This window comes from Eulemur rufifrons, chromosome 27 (genome assembly GCF_041146395.1).
Source record: "Eulemur rufifrons isolate Redbay chromosome 27, OSU_ERuf_1, whole genome shotgun sequence".
Classification (NCBI taxonomy): Eukaryota; Metazoa; Chordata; class Mammalia; order Primates; family Lemuridae; genus Eulemur; species Eulemur rufifrons.
Window position 1 is genome coordinate 28,310,808 of NC_091009.1, and position 24,270 is coordinate 28,335,077.

The 24,270-nt window shown below is 42.2% G+C and overlaps 1 protein-coding gene across 2 annotated transcripts; it reads left to right on the plus strand.

The window, feature by feature from the left end:
* Positions 1 to 1,476: 1,476 nt before the first annotated feature.
* Positions 1,477 to 23,064, plus strand: LEMD1 (LEM domain containing 1). 2 transcript variants are annotated; one of them, XM_069459394.1, is made up of 5 exons: positions 1,477 to 1,558; positions 2,160 to 2,282; positions 4,859 to 4,923; positions 21,559 to 21,635; positions 22,863 to 23,064. In XM_069459394.1, exons 1-5 carry the CDS (start codon positions 1,477 to 1,479, stop codon positions 23,062 to 23,064), a joined length of 549 nt encoding a protein of 182 aa, XP_069315495.1. The 2 variants fall into 2 exon arrangements, with proteins under 2 accessions (XP_069315495.1, XP_069315496.1); XM_069459395.1 differs by lacking the exon at positions 2,160 to 2,282.
* The last annotated feature ends 1,206 nt before the right edge of the window (positions 23,065 to 24,270 follow it).

A 24,270-nucleotide genomic window follows, 5' to 3' on the forward strand; every position in this document is an offset into this window, starting at 1 on the left:
ACTCAATTGCATAGACTTTAGATCACCATGTGAAGCGGTAAGTGGATTAATCATCCGGTTGGATTCCATTTGAATATTTTTCTTCCATATGTGTGTTCCCTCTAGGCAATTGTCTAGTGTCACTTGAAATTGATGAGGGCTCTTTTGGAGGTTATTTTTGGGAAGCTGGTGAAACAACAGACAGCCGTTCTCAGGAACAAATGTCACTGGATCTGCCTAAACTAGATTCCATGAAAAAAAAATCTGAGGTGCTGAGGGACAGTGTCGTTTTTCCTGCTAGCATTAGGTTGTTTCCTACTGACCTAAAAGTGTTAATTCAGTTCCCAAACACATAGAAAAGGAGAGAACTAACATTCACTAAGTACCTACTATGTGCTAGAATGTGACTGTCCATAAGACATAGCTTTAAAGTCAAGAACTGTCAAACAAGGCTTTTCTGGGAAAAAAAATCCTATTACATGTAACAATTCACAACTTTTTCTAGCTTGTATACAATGTTCTTCCTAATTGGACATTGATTGATCACCAATAAAAGCAAAGTCATTACTTAAAATTGGTTTAGATCATCCTAGGGTGAGTAATTATCTTGCAGTTGTTTTCACTGTAATATTAAAAAGCCTTGAAACATGATAGAAATGAGGTACAATAAACAAACTCCAAAATTAAAAATCTCTATTAAAAGATTTGACGAATAGGTCTGTCCTTTTCGGGATTTTGTTAAGTAGATACAAGTGCCAATTTGGGGGGATCAGGGAATCAACTGAATAAAACCGATTGAACTTGAGGCTGAGCAGGTTTGGAGACCCATAGCAAGACTTGCATAATCTCTATAAATCAATTTGTGTACCAGAGAATGAATAGCTGACTTTTTTCAAATGCCAATTCAGCAATTACAAAGTCTGCTGGCGGTTAATTAAAAACTACCATCTCATTATGTTCGGAGTTAAATTACATGTGTGAAAACTACTACTGTTTGCAATAACCGAATGCTCCGTACTCTCTGTTCTCCCATCAGAAGGAGGGCAGGGATAAATAACTTTTATTTAACTCACCAAAAAAATCTCTCTCAGCTCTTTCATATTTAATTAACTTCTTATCTTCTCGGAGCTCGAGTCTCACTCAGAGTTCCTGAGCAGTAATGGAAATATTTGTTCATTTTATCCAGAAGATTTTTCTCCCATTAGTTGAGTAGAGAAGTTAGAAATAATCGAACCCCAAGGACACTGGGGAAAGTGACACCCATCTAAAATTTTGCATCAAGACATCTCATCCCGGCAGGAATTTATGGCAGAAAACAGCAGAAAGTGTTGATTTTTGCTTTATTGCCTGTGCATCTCTGAGAATGGGGAGTCGGGTTGTAAACACTTTTGTGGATGGTAATGCGTTAGTACTTATTTGCAAGGCTGTCTTAGTGAATTTAATGTTTTGCTATTTCAAGGATTCTGCTGTCAGAAAAGAGGCCAAACTTGTGTCACCATGGTGGATGTGAAGTGTCTGAATGACGGTGAATTGCAGAGCCACCTTGAGAAGCTTGGATTTTCACCTGGTCCAATACTACGTATGTGGAGGCAACAGTAGATATCAGAGACTAGTCCTTTATTGTTTATAAACTCCGTCTAAAGATTTAAAACAACATACGGTAGAAAGAACATAGGCAATAAAGACCATTAAGATAGAAATAGGAAAATAGAGAGAACAGAAAGCGATAAAGAGGGAAGAGGCAATAAATATACCCAGATCCTACTTACAGATCAGTAAATACAGTTCCAGAGAAAAGGGATTAGTTTTTTTTTTCAGCAGTGAAAAACCAGCTACTTCTTTATTATATTACCCTGGTTTTTGTGTTGTTTTTAGTATGCGCACTATATTAACAATTTGTATATTTATTGTCTATATTGCTCATACATAGGGCACACAACCTGTCCGTTTTGTTCTCAAACGTATACCATGCCTGCCTCTGTGGCCCATCCATAGAGGCATCACCTGAGTGTTTGTGGAGGGGAAGGGGTAAGTGAGTAGCTGTGGATTCTGCCTCATTTTAAAAGCCATAACTAGCCAATAATGTAAGGGACAAGAATAAAGGTCTGAAATACCTTGGATCCAGTAGGATCACGTACAAAAACAGAACAATTTCATTTGTCCTCCACATTCTTCCCCAGCTTCCACCAGAAAGTTGTATGAAAAAAAGTTAGTGCAATTGTTGGTCTCACCTCCCTGTGCACCACCTGTGACGAATGGACCCAGAGAGCAGGATGGACCTCAGGACTGTGACGACAGCGAAGGTACCGTCATAAGCTGTATTGCTAGATAGCAACTTCGCACTTGGCAGCAGCTTGTCCGACGTGATTTATGCAGCTTTAAATGGGGTGCAGGCTTACCTGCGTGATGGCCATGTGGCCTGGCCATAGCCTGGGCTATGAAAAGAATCTGTAACTCTGTGTCTGTATTCACACTAGTGACTCAGTTGGGTTTAAAGTTGGGGGGGAAAAACTGCTCAATTTGCATGTCCTTTTATTAACTAGAGCCAAATATGCACTGATTCCTTAAAATCAGAGCTTCCTAGGGGTAAATTCTAGGCCTCCTTTGAGGTCTCAACCTCTGCTTTGTCTCAATCAATAAATTAGACTGTTATCTTCTTCAGATTAAATATCATGCCTATTCAGAATGACGAACCAGATCATACATCCCTGAACCCCTCTTATGCCAACTGCCCTTCTGATTGACATGGGAGCTGACAGCAGCTGGTCGCTTTTGGTGGCAGAGTGGGTGGGGAGCAGTGGTCTCTGGGATCCCTGGGCTTTGCTTGCAGTGGCCCCCGCCCCACCATTCTCCTGCAGTGGTTTCTAGCTTGAGGGCTCTTAGAAGATGGCCTTGGAGGTTCCCATAATACATTTCAAGGCTTTTCCAGTCATCAGATATCTATAAGGAGTCCTCCATGAGGAGCAGTAAAATAACAGAAACTGCCACTTGTTGAAGGCCACCCGTGCATGCTGGGCCTAATGTGCATTATTGCATTTAACCCTCACAACACTTAGCTCAGAGAGGCCCAGTGACTGGGCCAGCACCATTTAGCTTGGAAGTGGCCCCAGAAGATAAGCAAACATGAGAACGTGCCGCGTAGAGCAGGGCCCATCTGGCTTCGTCACCACTCTATGGCCAACTCCTAGAACACTACCAGGCACACGGCAGGAATTCAGCATATGTTTGTTGAATGAAAGTGACAGAACTGAGATTTGGACCCAGTCTGGCTCTCAAAGTTGTACTCTTTTCGCCACATATCCTACACTTTTCTCGTAATTTCTATTGTGAGGATGAACACATTACATTTTGGACCACATTTGATCTACAAAAAAGGACAATTTCATATAGTTCGACAGTCAATACAAGTACCTGGGCCTTCTAAAAGGATCCTGTAACCCTGGTATTGGAGGTGGCACAGGTGCGGTGCTGAGAGCTGTCCCCAACGGTTTGGCACAGCTGGTCTCGTTTGAAAAGGACAGCGAGGCCCTTGAGCAGGACAGTTAGCGCAGACGAGTCTCAGGGCACATGGCCACCCCAGGCCCCTCCTGGATGAATAATGTGTTCTGAGTCCTATCTCAGACTCGAGTCTGTCTCTGTTTCCCATCCTGGGAAGGAGCTCAAGGGACTAGGCTAGACTCTGGTGAAAAGCAGTGCTAGGCGGAAGGTTCCAGAACTGCTCATGACTGCCCAGGACCGCAGGTCGAAGCTGCAAAGCCAAGCTGTTGTGGTCTCAGGCCAAGCCGTGCTGGTTCCCAGCATGCAGCCCTAGGAGAATATTGGTCCCTCAGTTTGTAAGCTTTGCCGCTGCTTTAGACTGTGTGAGCTTTAGACTCCCTGCTATGAGCTATCAGGTCAGAGGTGGAAGCTCTGATTCACTCCTACCCTTGTAATACAATTCTGTGTTATCGATGGCTGGCGATTGCAACAAGTAGAAAACCGGTTCTCTAGGTCAGGTTTGAAGCAGACATTTGAATTTGCTCATTGGAAGAGTCTCACAGCCCCTGGTGCCATTAGAATGGAGCAGATGAAATGGGGCTGAGGGAAGAGGTCCTGTGGATTCAGCCTTGGGCATTTCACAGAAACACCTAGTCCTGGGATGGGGTTGTGTGGGGTTGGGGGTTGGGTGCAGGGAGTTCTAGACCTTGGCTGAGCATTAGGTCATCCAAACAATCAGTGGGTTTGATTTTTCTCAGTTTCACTCATTGCTTCAGCACTGGGTGGACATAGCTTTAATTATCTAACCTCCTTTGAAATTTCCCAAACACTGTTGACCTGGAGAGATCATTTAAAATCCTCTCCATTAAAAGCCGTCCTGGACGTGCAGCAGCACATGATTCCTCCGAGTTTATCAAAATGCTGCTCCACAGGCTGATTAGTGACAGCCGTCTATGTTCCTGGTAGCCCCCCGGATTTGAAAGCCTTTTAGCACAGGTCTGGCCTTCCCTTCCCTGGGTGCTTTTTTGGATTCAGAGGGAGAAAATCCTCCTGCCCAATCTTGACATTCAGGGATGCACGAGGCTTCCAGCTGGTTCAAAGGGACAAAGGCTGAAAACAGCTGCCCAGATGAGCAGACAGCTGCATATTTCTCCCTGAGCCTTCCAATACAGCGGCCTCCCTGCATTCCCCAGGGAGGGCCCAGGCGTGTTTCAGGGCCCTCCCTGGGGAGGCTACTGCAGCTCGGGAGGATGATCTTTTCCCTCAAAAGGGCAACGTGAATTTTCCTCCCTGCACAAAACCGCCCTCTGATTGAGAGAATTCACCCCAGCGATTGGTGTTTGTCCCTTTGCTAGTTCACGTGTTCTCATGGCCTATTTTCCCTTTGTTTCCTATGATCCAGAGATTAATATCATGTTGAAAGGAAATATCATACTCTCAACAGAAAAAGGCAAGGAACTCAAAAAGGTATGTACAATTCTAATGCATGAATCCTTTTACCCATGTATTAAAAATAGGAAATAGCACTTTTCATAGGTCTTGAGAAGCGAGTCTCTACATTCTGTTATGGTGGTAAAATCCTAGTTTAAAGAGGATCATTTTCATGCAGGTTTCTGTTTTGTGAAGCGATTTCCATGTTCTCGCAGAGGACCCAGGGTAGCAGGGTCCCTCCTGCCCCTCCATGAAAGAGCCGCCACCCTGCTTCCCTAGCTATCACCGCCCGCCCCTTTCAGCACCTGGTCTGCATTTGCATACAACGCTGAGCTCCGTTCCAGGCTCACAGTAAACATAGAATAAATGTGCGTTTCTGTCCCCTTCTCTTTTCCAGTCGCTAAGATCTGGCTTCCACCCCCACCACCCAAGGGAAGCACATGGCCAAGTGTGTGAGGGTTACAGGTTTGGGGTGATCTAGCTGCTTTAGAGACCCTGCCCTCCACTTACCCGCTGTGTGACTTCGGGGAAGTAGGTTCAGGGATCTAAACCGCCTGGTGCAGTCTGACAGCAGCGCCTACCCCACAGGGCGGGCAGGAAGGGAAAGGCCGGCCGAGCCCTCACCGTGAAACGAGGCACCTCATCAGTGCTCGGTCATGAACTCTACGACACCAACTCCAGTGGCTGCTTCTCAGGCTTCTGGCCTCTGTCCCCCTTTATTGTGAGACACCTGCCTCCTTAGATTTCGGCAGCTCCGTGCTCTCCTGGTTCTTGGTCCTGCTCCTCCAGCTGTTTCCGCTCTGCCCCTGTCTTTCTCTGAGCCCCTACTGTGCTGTCTTGTCCTTGGCATCTCGGCCTCTCACCCCCTCGCTCCCTTTTCCTTCTCTTTCTCTTCCTTCCTTCCCTTCACCCTGCATTCACCGGACAAACAGTCACTTATAATCATGAACACTTTGTGGATTACACAGATGCATGTGTACTTTTCCCCAGGGTTATACCCCTTGACATCAGCCTCAGGAGATCCAGGACCAAGCACATTTTCATTCACCCCAAAACTGCGTTTGTGGCCTCTGTTTATCTTGATGGTTTCACCACCTCCCCACTGTCCAGGCTCAAAGCCTCAGCTTATCTTGGAACACCCACTCGCTACAGCTCTTCACATGTAAACAGTAGCCAAGTCCTAGGGATTTTTCAGAATCCATCCCGCTTCTCTCTTCCCACTGCCGCTATCCTAGCCTGCACCCGTATCACTTCTTTAAAAATTTGAACAATTGCAGAAATCCTCCTAGCTGGTGTGCACCTCCACCTCTTCCCAATTCCAGCTCAGATCTATAAGCAGAGATTTAATCATGTCACTCGTTTGTCCAGGTTTGTCCAGAGACTTCCAACGCTAGACGCAGACTTAGCATACTGCATGAAGAGACTCCAGTATCGCCTGTAACCCAGTCTTCCTCATCATCCAGCCCAGCGATGCTTGCCTTTTTCTGCACCTCTCACACTCTCCTCCTTTGCCCCATCTGTTCCTTATGCCTGGAATTCCTCCCACCGCTCCCATCCCCACTCCATTTTTCTTCCTGCTAAAATCCTGCGATCTATTCAGGAATGTCTCAAAGGCCACTCCTGGGAACCCCTTTAAAATAGTGTTTTAAAGCTGGGTGCGGTGACTCATACCTGTAATCCTTTGGGAGGCAGAGGTAGGAAGATTGCTTGAGGCCAGGAGTTTGAGACCAGCCTGGGCAACAAAGTGAGACGCCATCTCCACAAAAAATTTTAAGAATTAGCTGGGCATACTGGTGCACACCTATAGGCCCAGCTACTTGGGAGGCTAAGGTGGGAGGATCACTTGGGCCCAGGAGTTTGAGGTTGCAGTGAGCTATAGTGACACCACTGTGCTCCAGCCTGGGCATAAGAGTGAGACCCTGTCTCAAAATAAATAAAATAAAATAAAATGACATTTTATCCCTATTCAGTAACTGTCGTAGGGTCTTGCATGTAGTAGGAACCCACAACTCACCTCACCAAATCTACCAAACAACTCCGGTGACAAATAGGTTAGTCTGCAAATGTAGTCTAGTATTTAAACTACTTGCTGAGTTTAAATAAATGAAAAGAAAACTCCTAGTAAACATTGCTGCAATATGTTGTAGCTTCAACTTCCCGTTTAAACATAATTCAACTTTGATGAAGTAATTCCGATACCATATCAAAATTTCTAAAGATTTTTTTAAAATCTTCAAAATAGCTCATTAAAGGAATCCGTTCCATTCAGTAAAGCTCGGTTCTGCAGAAAACTCTTTTGTGTAGTTCCTGCAAAGACATTGACAGCAGGAAAAGCAATCTGAGCATTTAAGCTGCATTAGATGGGACCGGTGCCCTTCAGTCTTTGCTTTCCAGAAACCTGAAATAAAACCAGACCAATATTTTGAACTGGCGAGAGAATTAAATAAAAAGTTTGCGATGACATAAAATCTTTTGAGCTGAAGGATTTATATAAGCCATTTTGATTCCCAGAAGGGCCTCAAGACATCTGTTCAACTTTAAATCTGAAAGTAAATGTAAATAAGCATTTAAATTTCCATGTAAAATGTGGTAGAAGGTGTGTTTATTGAGACACTTGTCTAACACTATAGACTTTAATTACTTAAGAGCAGTTGTTTGTACCTGATGGACCCCTGAGTGTCTAGAAAGGTAGTATCTGCATTTCTTTGAAACGCCATATTTTCCTCTCATTTTAGTAGGTTTCTGGTGGAATCCAAGCCACGTTGAGATTTAGAGTATGCCAGTTTCTGGATTCTGTTTAACACTGTATGTGTGTGTTTTGTCAAATCGCATATGCAGCCCTTTGGATTTGGTCATTGAAACCGCTCAGTGAGCCAGGGACATTTTTTTTATTGGGGATTCTTTTATCATCAGGACACCAGTCACAGCTTACGCTACCAGTGATGGAACAGGGAGTTAAGACAGGAGACACTAACCAGAAGGAATGCTGGAACAATAGGAGACCACTGGGACTGTCCTGGGCAAACGGGGACGTAGGGTCACCATGGGTTTGAGGGCAGTTCCAAGGGTTGAAGTGTTTGTATGTGCACACCCCACTTCAGAGGGCTGCTGCACCCCATGCCCCGGGGGCAGCCGACCCTGGGAAGTGTGTACTCCTGAGCCCTCCTGGGCCATCCGGGTGTTTCCTTACCCTCTCCCAGACACAGCTCGCTCTTCCCTGCTAGGATCTCATTTCGTCTGTCCTCCCAGCCTGGATGCTCTCTTCTCATCTCCCCACCCCTCCTACGCACTCTGCAGGTCCGGGCCTGGGAACCTGCTTTTCTAATCAGCCTTCACCCCGCCCTCTGCCCAGGAGCTTTTGCTCTAGGTTGTCAAACGTTGAAGGTCCAACCATGTCTTTGACTTCTCTGCACTCAATTCAATGCCAGGCATATGGGGGCAGGGGTGGGGGGTTACTCAGTCCCTGTTGGCTGAACTGAAAGGAGCCTTTGTCCTACATTGATGCTGCTGAACCCTCTTTCTCTGACTTCATATTCTGTGCTATATATTTTGTCTTTTAGACATACCTTAATGTATTCTCTCGAGAGACCATGGTTAGGTCATAGTGAATGGATGACCGTCTAGGGAGAGGTTGCAACAGAGCCTCCACCTCTGGGTCTCAGCCTGTGAGTCAACAACTATTAATATTTACTGAATAGCACATCCATATAGCACCTTCTTGAGGAAGAAAATAGGTGCAGACAGAGAGAGAGTTCCTGTCCTGAAGAAACTTAAAAAATGAGCTCTGGAAACAAAGAATATGTGTATGAAAAATATGGACTCTTGAGCCAGACTGCCTGGGTTCAAATCCTTGCTCTGCCACTAACTTGGGCAAGACACTCAACCTCTCTAAGTCTCAGCTTCCTCGTCTATAAATAAGGATGATAATAGTCTCCAGCTCATAGAGTGTTGTGAAGGTCGAGTTAAGATATAGCAAGTGACAGCACATGATAAGAGCTATTTATTAGCCGGGTGTGGTGGTGTGCACTTGCGGTTCTAGCTACTTGGGAGGCTGAGGCAGGAGGAGCGCTTGAGCCCAGGAGTTGGAGATTGCAGTGAGCCATGATCCCATCACTGCACTCCAGCCCGGGTGACAGAGTGAGACCCAGTCTTTAAAGGAAAAAACAAAAGTCCAAAAATGTAAGAGCTATTTAAGTACAAATAAGAACTATTATTATCATTAACATTATTGTTCTATAAAAAGCATAATATTTAATTATCTGCAGTACAAATCCACATATTTAGTGAAAAATAATATAATGGAAACTGAATCTTTTTTTTTTTTTTTTTGAGACAGAGTATCGCTTTGTTGCCTTGGCTAGAGTGAGTGCCATGGCGTCAGCCTAGCTCACAGCAACCTCAAACTCCTGGGCTTAAGCAATCCTACTGCCTCAGCCTCCTGAGTAGCTGGGACTACAGGCATGCGCCACCATGCCTGGCTAATTTTTTCTATATATATTTTAGTTGGCCAGATAATTTCTTTCTATTTTTAGTAGAGACGGGGTCTCGCTCTTGCTCAGGCTGGTCTCGAACTCCTGACCTTGAGCGATCCACCCGCCTCGGCCTCCCAGAGTGCTAGGATTACAGGCGTGAGCCACCGCGCCCGGCCTAAACTGAATCTTTAGTATTGAAGTCCTAAGTGCTACAATGGGATCTGCCAGAGTGGCTATAGATGTATTTATATAGATAAGTATGCAGATACGATTATTAAAGATTGCTTTCTGTAGGCACCGTGTGTCGAATGATACTGAGCTTTAAAAATAGTCCTGTGTGCCCTCCCAGTATTTAGGACTCCTCCTTCTTAATCTTCTATTTAAATTCTTCTTCTTGTCTCTTTAAACATTTTAAAAATAATTTCTTTTGAAATGGTTTCAAACTTACAGAAAGTTGCAAGAAGAGGACAAAGAGCCCCCGTATTCCTTTTACCCAGATTCCTCAATCAGTATGTTGTACGGCATTTGTGTATGTGTGTGTGTGTGTGTGTGTGTGTGTGTCCTACCATTGCCTCTTTCTGAACCATTTGGGAGCAAACCATAGCCGTCCTGCAAGTATTCTGCTAACCTGCAAAGAACACTTTCTTACACAACCTCCATATAACCTCCAGATAAAATCCACACTGACTCGATGCTACAATCCAGTACTCAGACCCCATTCAAGTTTCGCCAACTGTCCCAGCAATGTCTTCTAGCTTTGTGGTCCACAACCACTCCAGGAACACGTGTTCCCTTTAGTTTTCAAGTCTCTTCATTCCCCTTCCGTCTGGAACACAGTGTCCCAGTCTGTCCCTGTCGTTTTCCTGTCCCTTGACAGTTTTCAACAGTACAGACCTTTCGTCCTGTAGGGTGACTATGATCTGTCTCTACTCACAGAACACTTTTGACACCGGTGTGTGGGTTTTTTTTCTCACGCCAACCACTTCTCCAATTGTCCAGACACCAACTGGGTGTCCAGCAATTCAATTCAATTCAATTCAATTCTGACACTATCTACCCGGAGTTAGCACCAGATCCCACAGGTTAAGGGGCTCCGTCCCACAAGACTGCTCCCCACTGAAGGTGCCAGTCCCAAGTGCTGGGTCTCCTGTGCTTCTGATGGACCAGCTATAAATCAGAGGTTCTCACAACCCCCTCCTGGATTTGATAATTTGCTAGAAGAGCTCACAGAACTCAGGGATGCTCTTTACTTACATTTACATTACACATTTATATTAATAATAGTTTATTATAAAGATACAACTCAGTAACAGCCAAATGGAAGAGGTGCATAGGGCAAGGTATGGGGAAGAGGTGCAGAGCTTCCGTGCCTTCTCTGGGCGTGCCACCCTCCCAGTACCCTGGTGCGTTCACCAACCCAGACGCTCTCTGAACCCCATCCTTTAGGGGTTCTATGGAGGCCCTATTACATGGGCATGATTGATTAAATCATCGCTCATTGGTGATAGATTCAATCTTCAGCTCCTCTCCCCTCCCTGGAGGTCTGAGGGAGAGGCCCAAAGTTCCCATCCTCTGATCACGGGGTTGGTCTTCCTGGTGACCAGCCCGCATCCTGAAGCTCTCTGGGGGCATACAAAAGACACCCTCATCTCTCCGGAGATTCCAAGGATCTTAGAAGCTCTGGTGTCAGAAACCTGAGACTAAGACCACGTATTTAACAAAAGATGCTTCTGCCATACCTATCACTTAGGAAACTGCAAGGGTTCTAGGAGCTCTGTGCCAGGAACTGGGGTTGAAGATGAAATATGTATGTCTGATTATACCGCAACATCACAAAGGCAACCTCAAACTGAATCTGATTTTTCCTTTTGGCCAGTCTTAGAGGCCGTGCATTCTCGGCAGGAATTCCTCCAAAATGATGTTGTGATCTTCCCACTGCATCGCACCAGGGGGCAAACGATGCCATCCTATCCCACTGCTGGTGATGTTAACCGTGTTCACCTGGAAAAGTTGGTGTCTGTCAGGGTTTTCCATAAAAACCACTATTTTCCCTTTGTAATTGGATAGTATTTTGTGGGGAAATATTCTGAACTGACACCAACATATTTTTACTCATCAAACCTCACCCCTTAGCTGCAGCATCTATAGACCACGCTGCGTAAATCCACGTCCACCGTGATGGTGATGGCCTGTTGGGACTTTCTGTGTCCCTCAGTCCTACGTTTATTAGCTGGTGTCCTACTGTAAGGAAGGCCTTTCCTTTCTCCCATTTATTCATTCCTTTATTCAATAACTCATTCATTCGTATTAGCATGAACTCATTGATTTTTTTGTTGTTGTTCAGTGAGTTGTATCCATGGACATCATTATTTATTTTAATGTTCAAATTGTCCCAGATTTGGCCAGTGGGAGCCCCTTGAGGATGGACACTGTGTCCTTTTGACATGTCCTCATCATTTTTTGAGCACTTTCCTAGCTCCTGGCACAAAAAGAAGTTTCAGACTCACCTTGTACTTTTCCTGCCCCAGGAGCCCTGGTTCCTTTCGCTGCGGGATGGTCTTTAGGAACCAAGATCTCTTCAGCGAGCTCCTTGTACTGGATGCCATGGCTTCTGGGCCCTTTCAGCGGACAGAGCAAGAAAATAGCTATTTCTCTATGTACATCTCTATTTTTATATACGTATATATAAAATCAAGAACCATGAGTTCATATGTATCTCCAGTTGCAAGCTAACATTTCCGTTTTCTTTCTAACCATTCACCTTTAATCTTTTTTCTTTTATGCCACGTCAATGGCAAATAATCGTTCACTTTTGTGAAATCACCTCTCTGACAGTGGTTCCATTATCCCCTGGTTGTGGATTCCACTAACTTCAATATATTTACATTTTTGCTCAAGTTTCTAGTTTTCTCAATGTAACCAATCACTCAGTCCTAATAGCCACCTCTTCCTGTACCTCACTCTGTCACTGCTTCCTTGACCGCTGAACATCCCAAACCTCCTTGCAGCCCTCCCCTCACTGTCCCTCTTCCCTGGCCCCAGGACACTAAAGCCCCCAGCCCCATCCCTCAAGCCTTCAGCCACCAGGCCCACAGAACCCTCCACAGCCTCACCGGTCTACTTTGGTCTCCAGGCATGCTGCCACTTCTGTGTCCTTGTCCCCTCCTTAGTGTGCAGGGCACACTGACATGGCAGATGAGGAAAAGGAAGGGAGGGAAAGCTTCATGTCTCTTTTTGCTTCTAATTCTTAAGTTTGTTTCAATGTCTCTGTGCCAAACTTTAACAGGATTTTTACTCTGTGTCTCAATTTCTGCTGTTGCTTCTAAGACACCTGTAGGCCCACAGTTAGCACGTGCAGAGCCTGCCCCAAATGCTGCCTTCAGAAGGCCCCACGTCTCAAGGGATGTATGTTAAAGGACTACAATTAAGTGGTGGTTCCAGTGGCATATAAAGGTTTTTGAAGACCTGATGTTAAACATCTCTATAATAGTTTCTTAATTAATTGAAAAACATTCTTATTCCCAATAGTAGTTATATATTCCAGCTGGGTTAAAGTGAAGAGTAAATTACATATTCTATAACGACTTAATAAGCCCTTTCTTCTTACCTCTGACGTGTGCTCAGGAGGGCTAAATGCCATCTTCACCAGGAATGTAATTTAACATTCTTCCTGTAAAAATATTGACCTCCCGATACGTACGCTTTAGACATGCTTAATCGTCAATGTGCCTTGATCTCCCTGATTACATGTTGGTGTCTTTCTGTGTAATAGAACCCAGTTTTCGAAATTCAAGTGCAGCGGGAAGAAAAAATGAAACCGAACTCTGATTATGATTCCAAGATAAAAATAAAGGTAAACTTACTCATTTTCATAAGACTGAATTATGAGCAGTGGTGTTCTCCTTCTGTAGGAAAAGTATGAATTTGTTTTGAAAAGTCAGTTTTCCTTTCTTTTTCAGCTAAGAATAGGCCCATACCTTAGCTATTAAAATTTGCTTTATGAGTGTAGATATACGTCTCCATTACACCCTCCATATGAGCACCCCTGAGTTATTTTAATCTCTTGGGGCTTGACAGGGCTCCATTGAGTGCCAGGCACTATTCATTGCATTTCATAAATCCAGGAATGATTTATTATAGATAATTATTGATCATGGAATTTCCTATCTGAAAGGCTTCTCTAAGGAGGCTATCTGGTTCTTCTTACAGATGAGGAAACGGGCAAGGAGAGAATGTGACTTGCCCAAGACCACCTAGAGGGTTAGAGGAAAACTGGAAATAGAATTCCAGTCTGCTAATTTCCATTCTGTTGCCCTCCAATTATATCAAGTGGCTAAGAGCGAGGAAAAAACCACCGGGCACCTGAGTGATTAAATAGCTCCCCCCAGTGTCCTTTCCATGGTATTACAGAAGGACCCAGGCCATCTCTTTACCCAAGGAAGAAGCAAAGGCTGTCTTTCTGATGATTGCTTTGTAAGAGACTCTGTACAAGGCACTTTTTGGTGACACTTCCAAACATACATTAAAGCCATGGTACAGAAATCAGCCCAGTTAGAAAGTAGCAGACATTTGCAGATAGATAGGTGCAATTCGCCCAGTGGGGAGGAAAAAAATTTGAGTCTGAAAATCTTTTTGATATTTTGTTATAAAATATCTTACGCATCTGCAAAGGAATAAAGAATTATATAATGAGCAGTTGGATTCCCACCCCAGAGATTAAAAAATAAATCATTGCTAAATCAGTTGAAGACACCAGTGTCTCCCTCCTGGATCATACTCCCCTTCCTTCCTTGCTCCCGTGGTCACCACTATTCTGAATTTTTTACTTATTCTTTCTCTTTTCTTTATAGTGGCCACAAACTTTAGTGTTTCATGACTTTGGACTTTATCTAAATGATATTATAGTGTAAGTTTTCTTCTTCAACTTCCGTTTATCATTCAGCATTATGTTGGGAGTTTCACCCAATATTGGTAGCTCTAGTTCATTCATTGTCACTGCTATATAGAATTATTGTAGAAGCATATTATTCGCTCCCTATTTATTGGGCGTTTGGATTGTTTTCAAGTTTTTCTAGTGCATACATTGCTGTTACATACTTTATGGTGTATGATCCTGTGTGTACATGTGCAAGAATTTTTTTCTGATTGCATGAATGTCCCTAGGGGGACTGCTGAAGTGAAGGGCATACACATCTTCAACTTAAGAGATCATACTAAATTGCTCTACAAAGTGGTTGCACCGTTTATACCTCTACCAGCAATATACTGAGCTCCATTATTCTAAATCTCTAAATTTTAGTATTGTCAGATTTATTTTTGCTAATGTGGTGGGTGTAAGATGGCATTTCATGATTATAATTTGTATTTCTCTTGTCACTAATAAGGTTGGACATATTTTCATACATTTATTGGTCATTTGTCTTTTCTTATCTGTGAAATGCCTGTTCATGTCTTTTGCCCATTTTTATTAGGTCGTTTATTTTTTTCTTATTAATTTATAGGAACTCTTTACATATTGTGGATACTAATCTTTTGTTAGATATATGCGTAGCACATATCTTCTAGTAGTTTAAGCTTGTCTTTTTACTGTCTTCTTGGTGCCTTTTTTTAAAAAACATACGCTTATTTTTTGTAGTTTTCTTTTGAAATAATTTCAAACTTGCAGGAAGTTTCCAGCAAAGAATTTCTATATGGCCTTCACCCAGATTCACCAGTGGTTAACATTTTTCCACATTTGTTTTATAATTTTATTTATCTTTTTTCCTTGAACTATTTGAGATCAAACTGCAGACATCATGATTTTTTACCCCCTCCCCAAAATTTCAGTATATATTTCCTTGGAATAAAGACATAAGGATAGTCACTTATATAATCCCAGTACAATGACAAGAATCAGGATTTTTAAAAATTCAGATGAAATTCATGTAACGTAAAATTAACTATTTTAAAGGGCATAATTCAGTGGCATTCAGTACATTCAAAATGCTTTGAAACCACCACCTCTAGCTTAGTTTGTTCATTTATTTATTTATTTATTTTGAGACAGAGTCTCATTCTGTCACCCTGGCTAGAGTGCAGTGGTGTCATCATCATAGCTCACAGCAACCTCAAACTCCTGGGCTCAAGTAATACCTTGCCTCGGCCTCCCAGAGTGCTAGGATTACAGGTATGAGCCACTGCACCCAGCCTCTATCTTAGTTCTAAAATATTTTTATCATCCTAAAATAAAGCCCAGTATTCATTAAGCAGTTACTCTCCAATCTCCCTGCAACACCAGCCCTGCAGCAACTACCAATCTGCTTTCTGTTTCAAAGGATTAACCTCGCCGGGCGTGGTGGCTCACACTTGTAATCCTAGCACTCTGGGAGGGCGAGGCAGGCGGATCGTTTGAGCCCAGGAGTTCGAGACCAGCCTGAGCAAGAGTGAGACCTCCGTCTCTGCTAAAAAAAAAAGAAAGAAAAGAAAAAAAGAAAGAAAAAAAAGAAATAAATAAATTAATTAGCTGGACAACTAAAAATATATATAGAAAAAATTAGCCGGGTATGGTGGCGCATGCCTGTAGTCCCAGCTACTCGGGAGGCTGAGGCAGAAGGATTGCTTGAGCCCCAGGAGTTTGAGGTTGCTGTGAGCTAGGCTGATGCCACAGCACTCTAGCTCAGGCAACAGAGTGAGACTCTGTCTCACAAAAAAAAAAAAAAAAAAGGATTAACCTCTTCTGGATATTTCATATAAATGGAATCATTCAATATGTGACATTTTGTGTTATTTTCTTTTGCTTATTACTGATATATTTGTATTAGTAGTTCATTTGTGGTTTTTTGTTTTGTTTTGTTTTTGTTTGCTTTTTTTTTTTCAGAGACAGGTTCTCTCTCTGTTGCCCAGGCTGGAGTGCAGTGGCATCATCCTAGCTCACTGCAAACTCCTGGGCTCAAGTGATCCTCCTGCCTCAGCCTCCCTAGTAGCTGGGACTGTAGGCATGTGTCACCACACCCGGCTAGTACTTCATTGTTTAATGGCTGAGTAACATTCCATTGTATATACGCACCACAGTTTGTTTGTGCATCCATTCATTGATGGACATTTGAGTTGTTTCCATCTTTTGCCTGTTGTCAATAGTGCTGTTATGAACATTTGTATTCACGTATTTGAGGACCTGATTTCAATTCTTTTGGATACTTACCTAGGAGTGGAATTGCTGGGTCATATGGTAATTTATGTTAAACTTTCTGAGGAGTTGTCAAATTGTTTTCCACCCTTTTATATTCCCACCAGCATCGTATGAAGCTTCTAATTTCTCCATATCCTCACCAACACTTGTTATTTTCCTTTAATAAAAAAAGCCATCGCAGCAGGTGTAAAGTGGAATCTCATTGTGGTTTTTTTTTTTTTTTTTAGTTCAATAAGATTTTATTTAAAAATTTGCAAAGCTGAAGGAAGGATATGATCTTTTATTAAAAGAAAGCAATTTTCACAGTATATATTTAGCCATTTTAGCTTGTCATATATCAAGTTTCCACCTATACATGGATATTTTTAAATGAGTATTTTAATGTCTTTATGTTTATTGAAATTTTATTTAATGCCTTTCAGTGAGATTTTGTAATTTTCTCAGTAAAGATCATGCTAATCTTTTGTTAGTTTTATAACTAGGTAGGCTTTTAATTTCTGTTGCTATTGGGATTAGTATCTTTTTCTAAAGCATATTTTAAATTGTTACTGCTGTATAGAAATGAAGTTGACATTTGTATATTGATGCCGTAACAATAACCTCTTTGCAATTTTAATAATTTTTCTGTAGATTCTTTTGTAGCCCAGTTTGTATATCTTTAATTTCTTTTTGTTTTATTGTGCTGGGTAAGATATTTTTATTACAATATTGGATAAGAGCGATAACATTGGGCATTCTTATCCTTGGTCCTGACTTTAAAGGAAAACTTTTAATATTTTGTCTTTGATATGACTTTTGGTGTAGGTTTTGGAAGACACCCTTTACCAAGTGAAGGAAGTTTCTATTCTCTTCCTGGCTTATTAAAAGACTTTATTTTTTAATTGGGGATAGAGATGATCATAAGGTTTTTAATCTTTTGTGAATGTGGGTACAGATAATTTTAAAAGCTTTTTAATTAATTCAAAATCATTCATTAGGTTAAAAGAACACAATGTTTTAAATGAAAGCTTTATTAAGTCAAGATAGAGGTAAAACAATTAAGTAAAAGTCTGCTATGATTATAAGATCTTTTATTAACTTAATCATTTTTAGTCAATAAAGAGACTCTGGGTTAACTTAATTTTACAGAGCTCTAAATCAAAAGGGTTTTTTTTCTGCCTACAAGCAGGTCACAACTGCCAGTTTGCTATGTCATGTGTAAAAATGTCTGATTCTAAGTATGGGCCTTTAAAAAATTGCATTAATGAATCAGAGTGATTAGAAAATGTACTATATTTCCGTTTGGAGAGAATGCCATCCCCAAGCCCAGGGGTCATCACTGGACGTCATTGAACCATCCCTACCCCAAGTCCAATGGTAAGAAGTTAATAAGAGACAAGAGGGGTAGGGAGCTCAGCACTCAGTAACCCCTCCCTGACAGCTCATAATTGTAGATGTCAGCTCGTATTTTTGCTAGCTTTGGCCCTACACTGTAAACTATATGTCTTGTGGAAATGCAAACAAACTTCTACGTCTTTATGAACAGTTAGTAATCACTTTAGTCAAGGTCGATAATTTTTCAAAAGCCAGATACAATTTTTGATGTGTAATGATTTAAGGAGAAAACAAAATGGTTATTGTTCTTTTTGGCTCTGGACATTAGCCCAGTGTTTTGTAGCTAACTATGATATAATACAATATGACATACTATCTCAGACACAATCCACTTTCAGATTTAATATGATATAAAAAAGTAGGCCAGAATTAGCACTAAATATTCCACCTAGAAAATCTTACGGAAAGGTCAGTTCATCTGAAATATTTAAGAATAGAACTATTGGCTACAAATGTTACTTCCACAGGAAATTCGTGGTTTGATAATTTATTAATTAATGAAAACAGTTTTCAGAAATATGTTTTGACATATTTCCAATGATGAGTTCCCAATAGAAATAGTTTTTAACAAGACATTGGAGCCAAAATATCTGGGTTTAAATTATAGCCATTCCTTTTATTATGTTGCCCAGAGCAAATAATTTAGCTCCCTAAGCCTCTATTCTCTCATCTATAAAATGGTGACTATAATGATTACCTCCTAAAGTTGTTACAAAGATTAAGTGAATCGAGGTATGTTGAATGCTCAAGATACTAGACATTCAGAACACGGTACTTCTAATTCCCTTCCAGTAAAGCAGCGCTATCGTACTGCAGTACAGTGTGGTGATTACGAGCAGGGACCGTGAGGCTTCATTGCCTGGGTTGGCTCCTGGCTCCACCACCTCCCCAGCCGTGTGACCATGGGCAAGCTCCTTACACAGTCTATGCCTCAGTTTTCTCATCTGTAAAACGGGCATGATAAAAGCACCTCCCTCCTAGGGTGGTTTTGAGAGTGAAATGAGTTTATTTAGGCAAAATGCTTATAATGGTGCCTGGCACACAAGAAATGCTACATAAGCGTTAGCTAGTATCGTAGTGAGACACTCATGGTTTGTTGTATTGGCATATTTCTGACTTACATTTATATTAATAACTACAGCTGTGGCCAGTAATATGCTTCAGGTCTTGGAAGTGTGGGCTGGTGGAATTTTCTGACTTTAATGCCAAAAGTATAGTGACGAGAGTGAAGAAGCAGAGGAGGCCACGCATTCCCCAGCTTGGGCTCTGAATGCTTTGCAAAAATAGCCATCTTTGTGAATTCTAGCTCTGGGCATAAGGAAAAGGAGCAACGATATTATTAGACTTATCTCCTGGGTGCCATTTGCCCTCACTGAGCCATTGCTTTAATGAACACCAATATTTTTTAGTTCCGTTGTAAATGTTATTTATAGCAAAATTTATATTATAGCAGCATTAAGGGAATTTTTTAAAAAATGAAATATAAATCAACCACAAACACACCACTTGATGCAAAAACTCATTTCATTTTTTTCGATTTACCTCTAGTTTTTGCTTATGTGCATTATCCAGTATATGTTTACACAGCAGACATCACTGTGTACATGCAATTTTATACTCTGCTTCCTGTTTAACATGAATCGATAACCTTCTTCCCTGTCATATAGTCTCTGTAATGATTATTACTATTGACGGCTGCACAGTCTAGTGAATAGGACATAATTACTCCATTTTTAGAAATCAAAATGTCCACCTTCTACATATTGTAGGAGAACTCTACACATGAATAATAACAAAGAAAACAACTTCTAAAAGAAAATGAATAAAAGACCTAAACCTCCTTATGGCAGGAGGGAGGTATTTGATTGTCTAAGTGTTGTGAAATCCTATAATTTGATTTTGCAACAGACTTCTACCCCAAATGCTTATTGAATATATCTATTTTTAAATTTAAGAGAATTAAAAAGAAGTTGCACATGATAGGTATGTGGAGGTTCGTTATACTGTTGTCTACTTTTGTATATGTTTAAAATTTTCCATAAGTAAAAATGTTAAAAAAAAAAAAGAATTTGTTTATAAATGATTTTTCCAATACACATGGAAATAGTTTGAAATATCTGTTGGTGAGCAGACCACCACTAGCCCATGTGGCACCTTTGTGGGAATGTTTTTAAGTACCTCGGCCTCAAGAGCCTTTACTTTTCTGTTCTAGGAATTGTTGTAATGGGATGTAAATCCATGGTGGCTACGCCAGGAATGGTGCTACCTTGGGCATGGGGTTCTTGTGCCACACACAACTCTCACTGCATGCAGAGGCACTGCTTGGGTATCACTAAACCACTATTGAGAACATGCCTAAGAAGGTGGGAGGCCAAGGCAGGAGGATCACTTGAGACCAGTTCTAGACCAGCCTGAGCAACATAGCAAGACCCCATCTCTACCAAAAAAAAAAAAAAAAAAAAAATAGCCAGATATGGTGTTGGACACCTGTAGTCCCTGCTACTCTGGAGGCTGAGGCAGGAGGATCACTTGAGCCCAGGAGTTATAGGCTGCAGTGAGGTATGATGACACTACTGCATTCTACCTGGGGTGACAGAGCGAGACTCTGTCTCAAAGAAAAAGAAAAGAAAAACCAGACATATAAGGAAAAACAGCAACATGAAATTAATAATAATTATCATAATCATCATTACTAATATCTATTGAATGCTTACCATGTGTCGGGAGATGTTTTAGTCGTCTTGTATGTATTAAGTCTCTTAATCTTTACAACTCTCTCTCACAGGGAAGAAACAAAGAACTATACCTTTCCACTTTATTGAGAAAATAACATGAAAGAAATTTCTTGAAAGATAAAAAAAAGAAAACACAATTGTCCCTACTTCTGTTCCTCTTACAAAGCAACATTTCATTTTCCTAAATTATTTTCTAGTCCTTGTACATAGTCAACTTGTTTTTTGGTTTTTTGTTTTTTCAGAGACAGGGTCTCACTGTCACCCAGGCTGGAGTGCAGTGGCACAATCATAGCTCACTGCAGCCTCAAACACCTGGGCTCAAGTGATCCTCCTGCCTCAGCCTCCGAAGTAGCTGGGACTACAGGTGTGTGCCACCATGCTGGGCTAAGTTTTTAAATTTTTTGTAGAGATGGGGTTTTGCTGTGTTGCCCAGGATGGTCTTGAACTCCTGGCCTCAAGTGATCCTCCCACCTCAGCCTCCAGAAGGGCTGGGATTAGAGACATGAGCCACCACACCTGCCCTCAACTTGTTTTTTAAATAACTTTATTCTTTGTATAAAAACAATGCATGCTCATATAAAAAAACAGCTCCCAGCAATAAAAAGTACAAATAAGAGAGCAAAATAGCGCATTGATATTTAAGAACAGAATGCTGTTTTCATCATGTGATCCTAGTTGCTTATGTGTCTATTGTTCTTGTATGAGTCACTGAAGTAAAATATTACTCCGTGGAACTTGGATGTTTTTGCTAATTATTGAATAAAGCCAAACTTGACATTTATATTATGAAGTGCTAAACTACCTGATGTACCAAAAACTTTTGTCAGTCCTCAGATTATGTGACTTTTTCTAGGAAAAAAACAGGTTCTTTGTATAAGACTTGGAAACAAATTCCTCTTGACATTTTCTTTCTGTTTCCCAGAGAGTCGAGTCTTCCACCACTAAACCAAAACCTGTAGATATCTACTGCCTGGAGTATAAGCCTTCCGGGGCAATAAGGTGATGCTTTTTTTGTTGTTGTTTTTTTTTTTTTTAGCATGTTGGAATTTGATATTATTGTATTCTGTAACTCTGAAAAAAATATTTACTATTCAGATTTCTATGAAGGGTTGAGCCTGAAAAGAAAAGAATCTGTTGAGACAGGAGAAAGATTCATTATATTTCAAAGCAAAGGGCCTTACATAGCCTCTAGTTCATTGCTAATATTTAGAGATGAAGAAATAGACCAGGAAAAATCAGGGAGGCGGTGCCAAAAGTCACAATGAACTGAGACCAGAGCCCAAGTTTCCTGATGTGTCGTCACGTGGGAACATTTGGTCCTATTTGTGTCTTGGAAGATGGGCAAGAGGCAAAAAAGGGGGGGGAAGCATACAAATGTACAGTTAAGTAGAAGAAATAAGACCTAGTGTCCAATGGGTCAGTAGGCAACTAGAGTTAACAATAATCTATGGTACATTTCAAAATGGCTAGAAGAGAATAATTCGAATGTTCCTAGCATAAAGAAAAGATAAATATTTAAGGTGCTGTTTACCCTGATTTGATCTTTACACATTATACAACTGTATCAAAATATCACACTTACCCTGAAAATATGTACATCTGTTATGTGTCATTTTTTTAAAAAGGAAAAATAAGAGCAGCTATTTGATATAAAGGCTCAAGACAGGCCACTTTTTTAATCAGAAAGTAAAGCTTTCTGGAAAGTTTCCTGACTTCTGGATAAACTTTAGCAGGTTTTGCAGGATTAGACTAGTGGAAACGTAAGGCTCCCGCTAAAAAATGTCAGAAAGTACCCTCTTGCCCTTTCAAATACAGCATAAGCGGATTACAAGAGCACATCCCATCTCCACGCCGAGAGGCAGTGTTTATACCTGTGGGGAGAGGGAGGAGAGGACTGCCTAGTGACGCTTCCCGTTCTCTTGTGCGATTTCCCAGTGGACCTGGGGCTCTATAAGGTCCCCAGTCAGGCTTCCTGCCAGCGTCGAGATATGTCACACCAATGGGTGATAATGATACATAAATGCTTGGTGGGATTTTAGAGATCTCACATTGCCCTGGTACCCTGTCCATATCACTGTTGAAATTAACCTAGGTTTTAAGTGAGTGGAGGGGCTGCCTCTAAAGCCCCACCACGGCTGTTCCCCTGGGCCTCGAGACCCACTCACTTTAAGGGGGTGCTCAGGTTGTACCTGTGCACTATCCTAAGCGCCACTAATGTGTTCACAGGTGTGCTGCAAGAGCATCAAGCATCAGAATCCAAGATGGGACTGTCAACGAAAAGAAAGACTACTACTGCGCGATGAACCAGAGCTTTGGGAGCAGCAGAGAAGAAGGCTTCCCTGTGGGCTTGAAGCTTGCTGTGCTCGGCATCTTCATCATTGTGGTGTTTGTCTACATAACTGTCGAAAAGAAGCCACTGTTTGGTTAGATACTTTAGGAGCAAAGCAGTGAGTGTGTGCTTGAGTACTGCTCTGAGCGAGCTCTCCTGCTTCAGGAAAGAACCGCAGAACTGCTGTGAAGGGGCAGACCTAGGGGACAGCAGGGCAGCCTTCCCCTCTTCCGTGCTGCACGCACACGTGTACCTGGGCTCGTCAGGGAAGAGCCAGCGGGAACCAGGCACCTGTGCTAAGAGTGTAACAGTGAGGAACGCCCTTGAGCCAGGTCAGCTATCATTAAAGATGCGGCCACATTCCAGCAGATTTCTTTCTTTCTTACTTTCTTTTTTTTTTTTTTTTTTTTTTAGTCAGAGTCTTGCTCTGCCCGGGCTAGAGTGCCGTGGCATCAGCCTAGCTCACAGCAACCTCAAACTCCTGGGCTCAAGCGATCCTCCTGCCTCAGCCTCCCCAGTAGCTGGGACTACAGGCATGTGCCACCATGCCCGGCTAATTTTTTCTATATATTTTTAGTTGTCCAGATAATTGCTTTCTATGTTTAGTAGAGATGGGGGTCTCGCTCTTGCTCAGGCTGGTCTCAAACTCCTAACCTCGAGCGATCCTCCCGCCTCGGCCTCCCAGAGTGCTAGGATTACAGGTGTGAGCCACGGCACCCAGCCCCCAATTAGTTCTTATACATCAAAATCCTGAAATCAGTTTAGAGACTGCACAAACAGCTAGCTTCATGTCTTACTAAAGGTCCCTGAGTCCCTGACCAGAAGCAACAGCATCTCAGGTCCCACCCCACCCACTGAGCCAGAATCTGCATTTTAACAGGGTCCTGGGTCATCATTACATGTGTTAAAGTTCGAGAAGCACTGCCATGGTCCCCCCCTGTCATATGCTGTGCTATTGTGATATAATAACAAATACATACTTGGTCTCTGCCCCTGGTTCCTGGCACACGGCTCCTACAACCTTAGGAATCTCCAGCGGAATGAGAGCGTCTTTTGTATGCTAATACTCAGATGACTGGTGGCCCCTAGAGAGCTTCAGATGGGGTCTGGTCACCAGAAAGGCCACAGCAGGACTAGAGGGCTGGAACTTGCAACACACTCCCCAGCCTCCAGGGAGGGGAGAGAGGTGAAGATTGAGTGGCTCATCAATGGCGATGATTTGATTAGTCGTGCCTGTGCAATGAAGCCTCCACAAAAGCCCACAGGACAGGTGCAGGAGCTTCCAGAGAGCTGAGCACGTGGAGG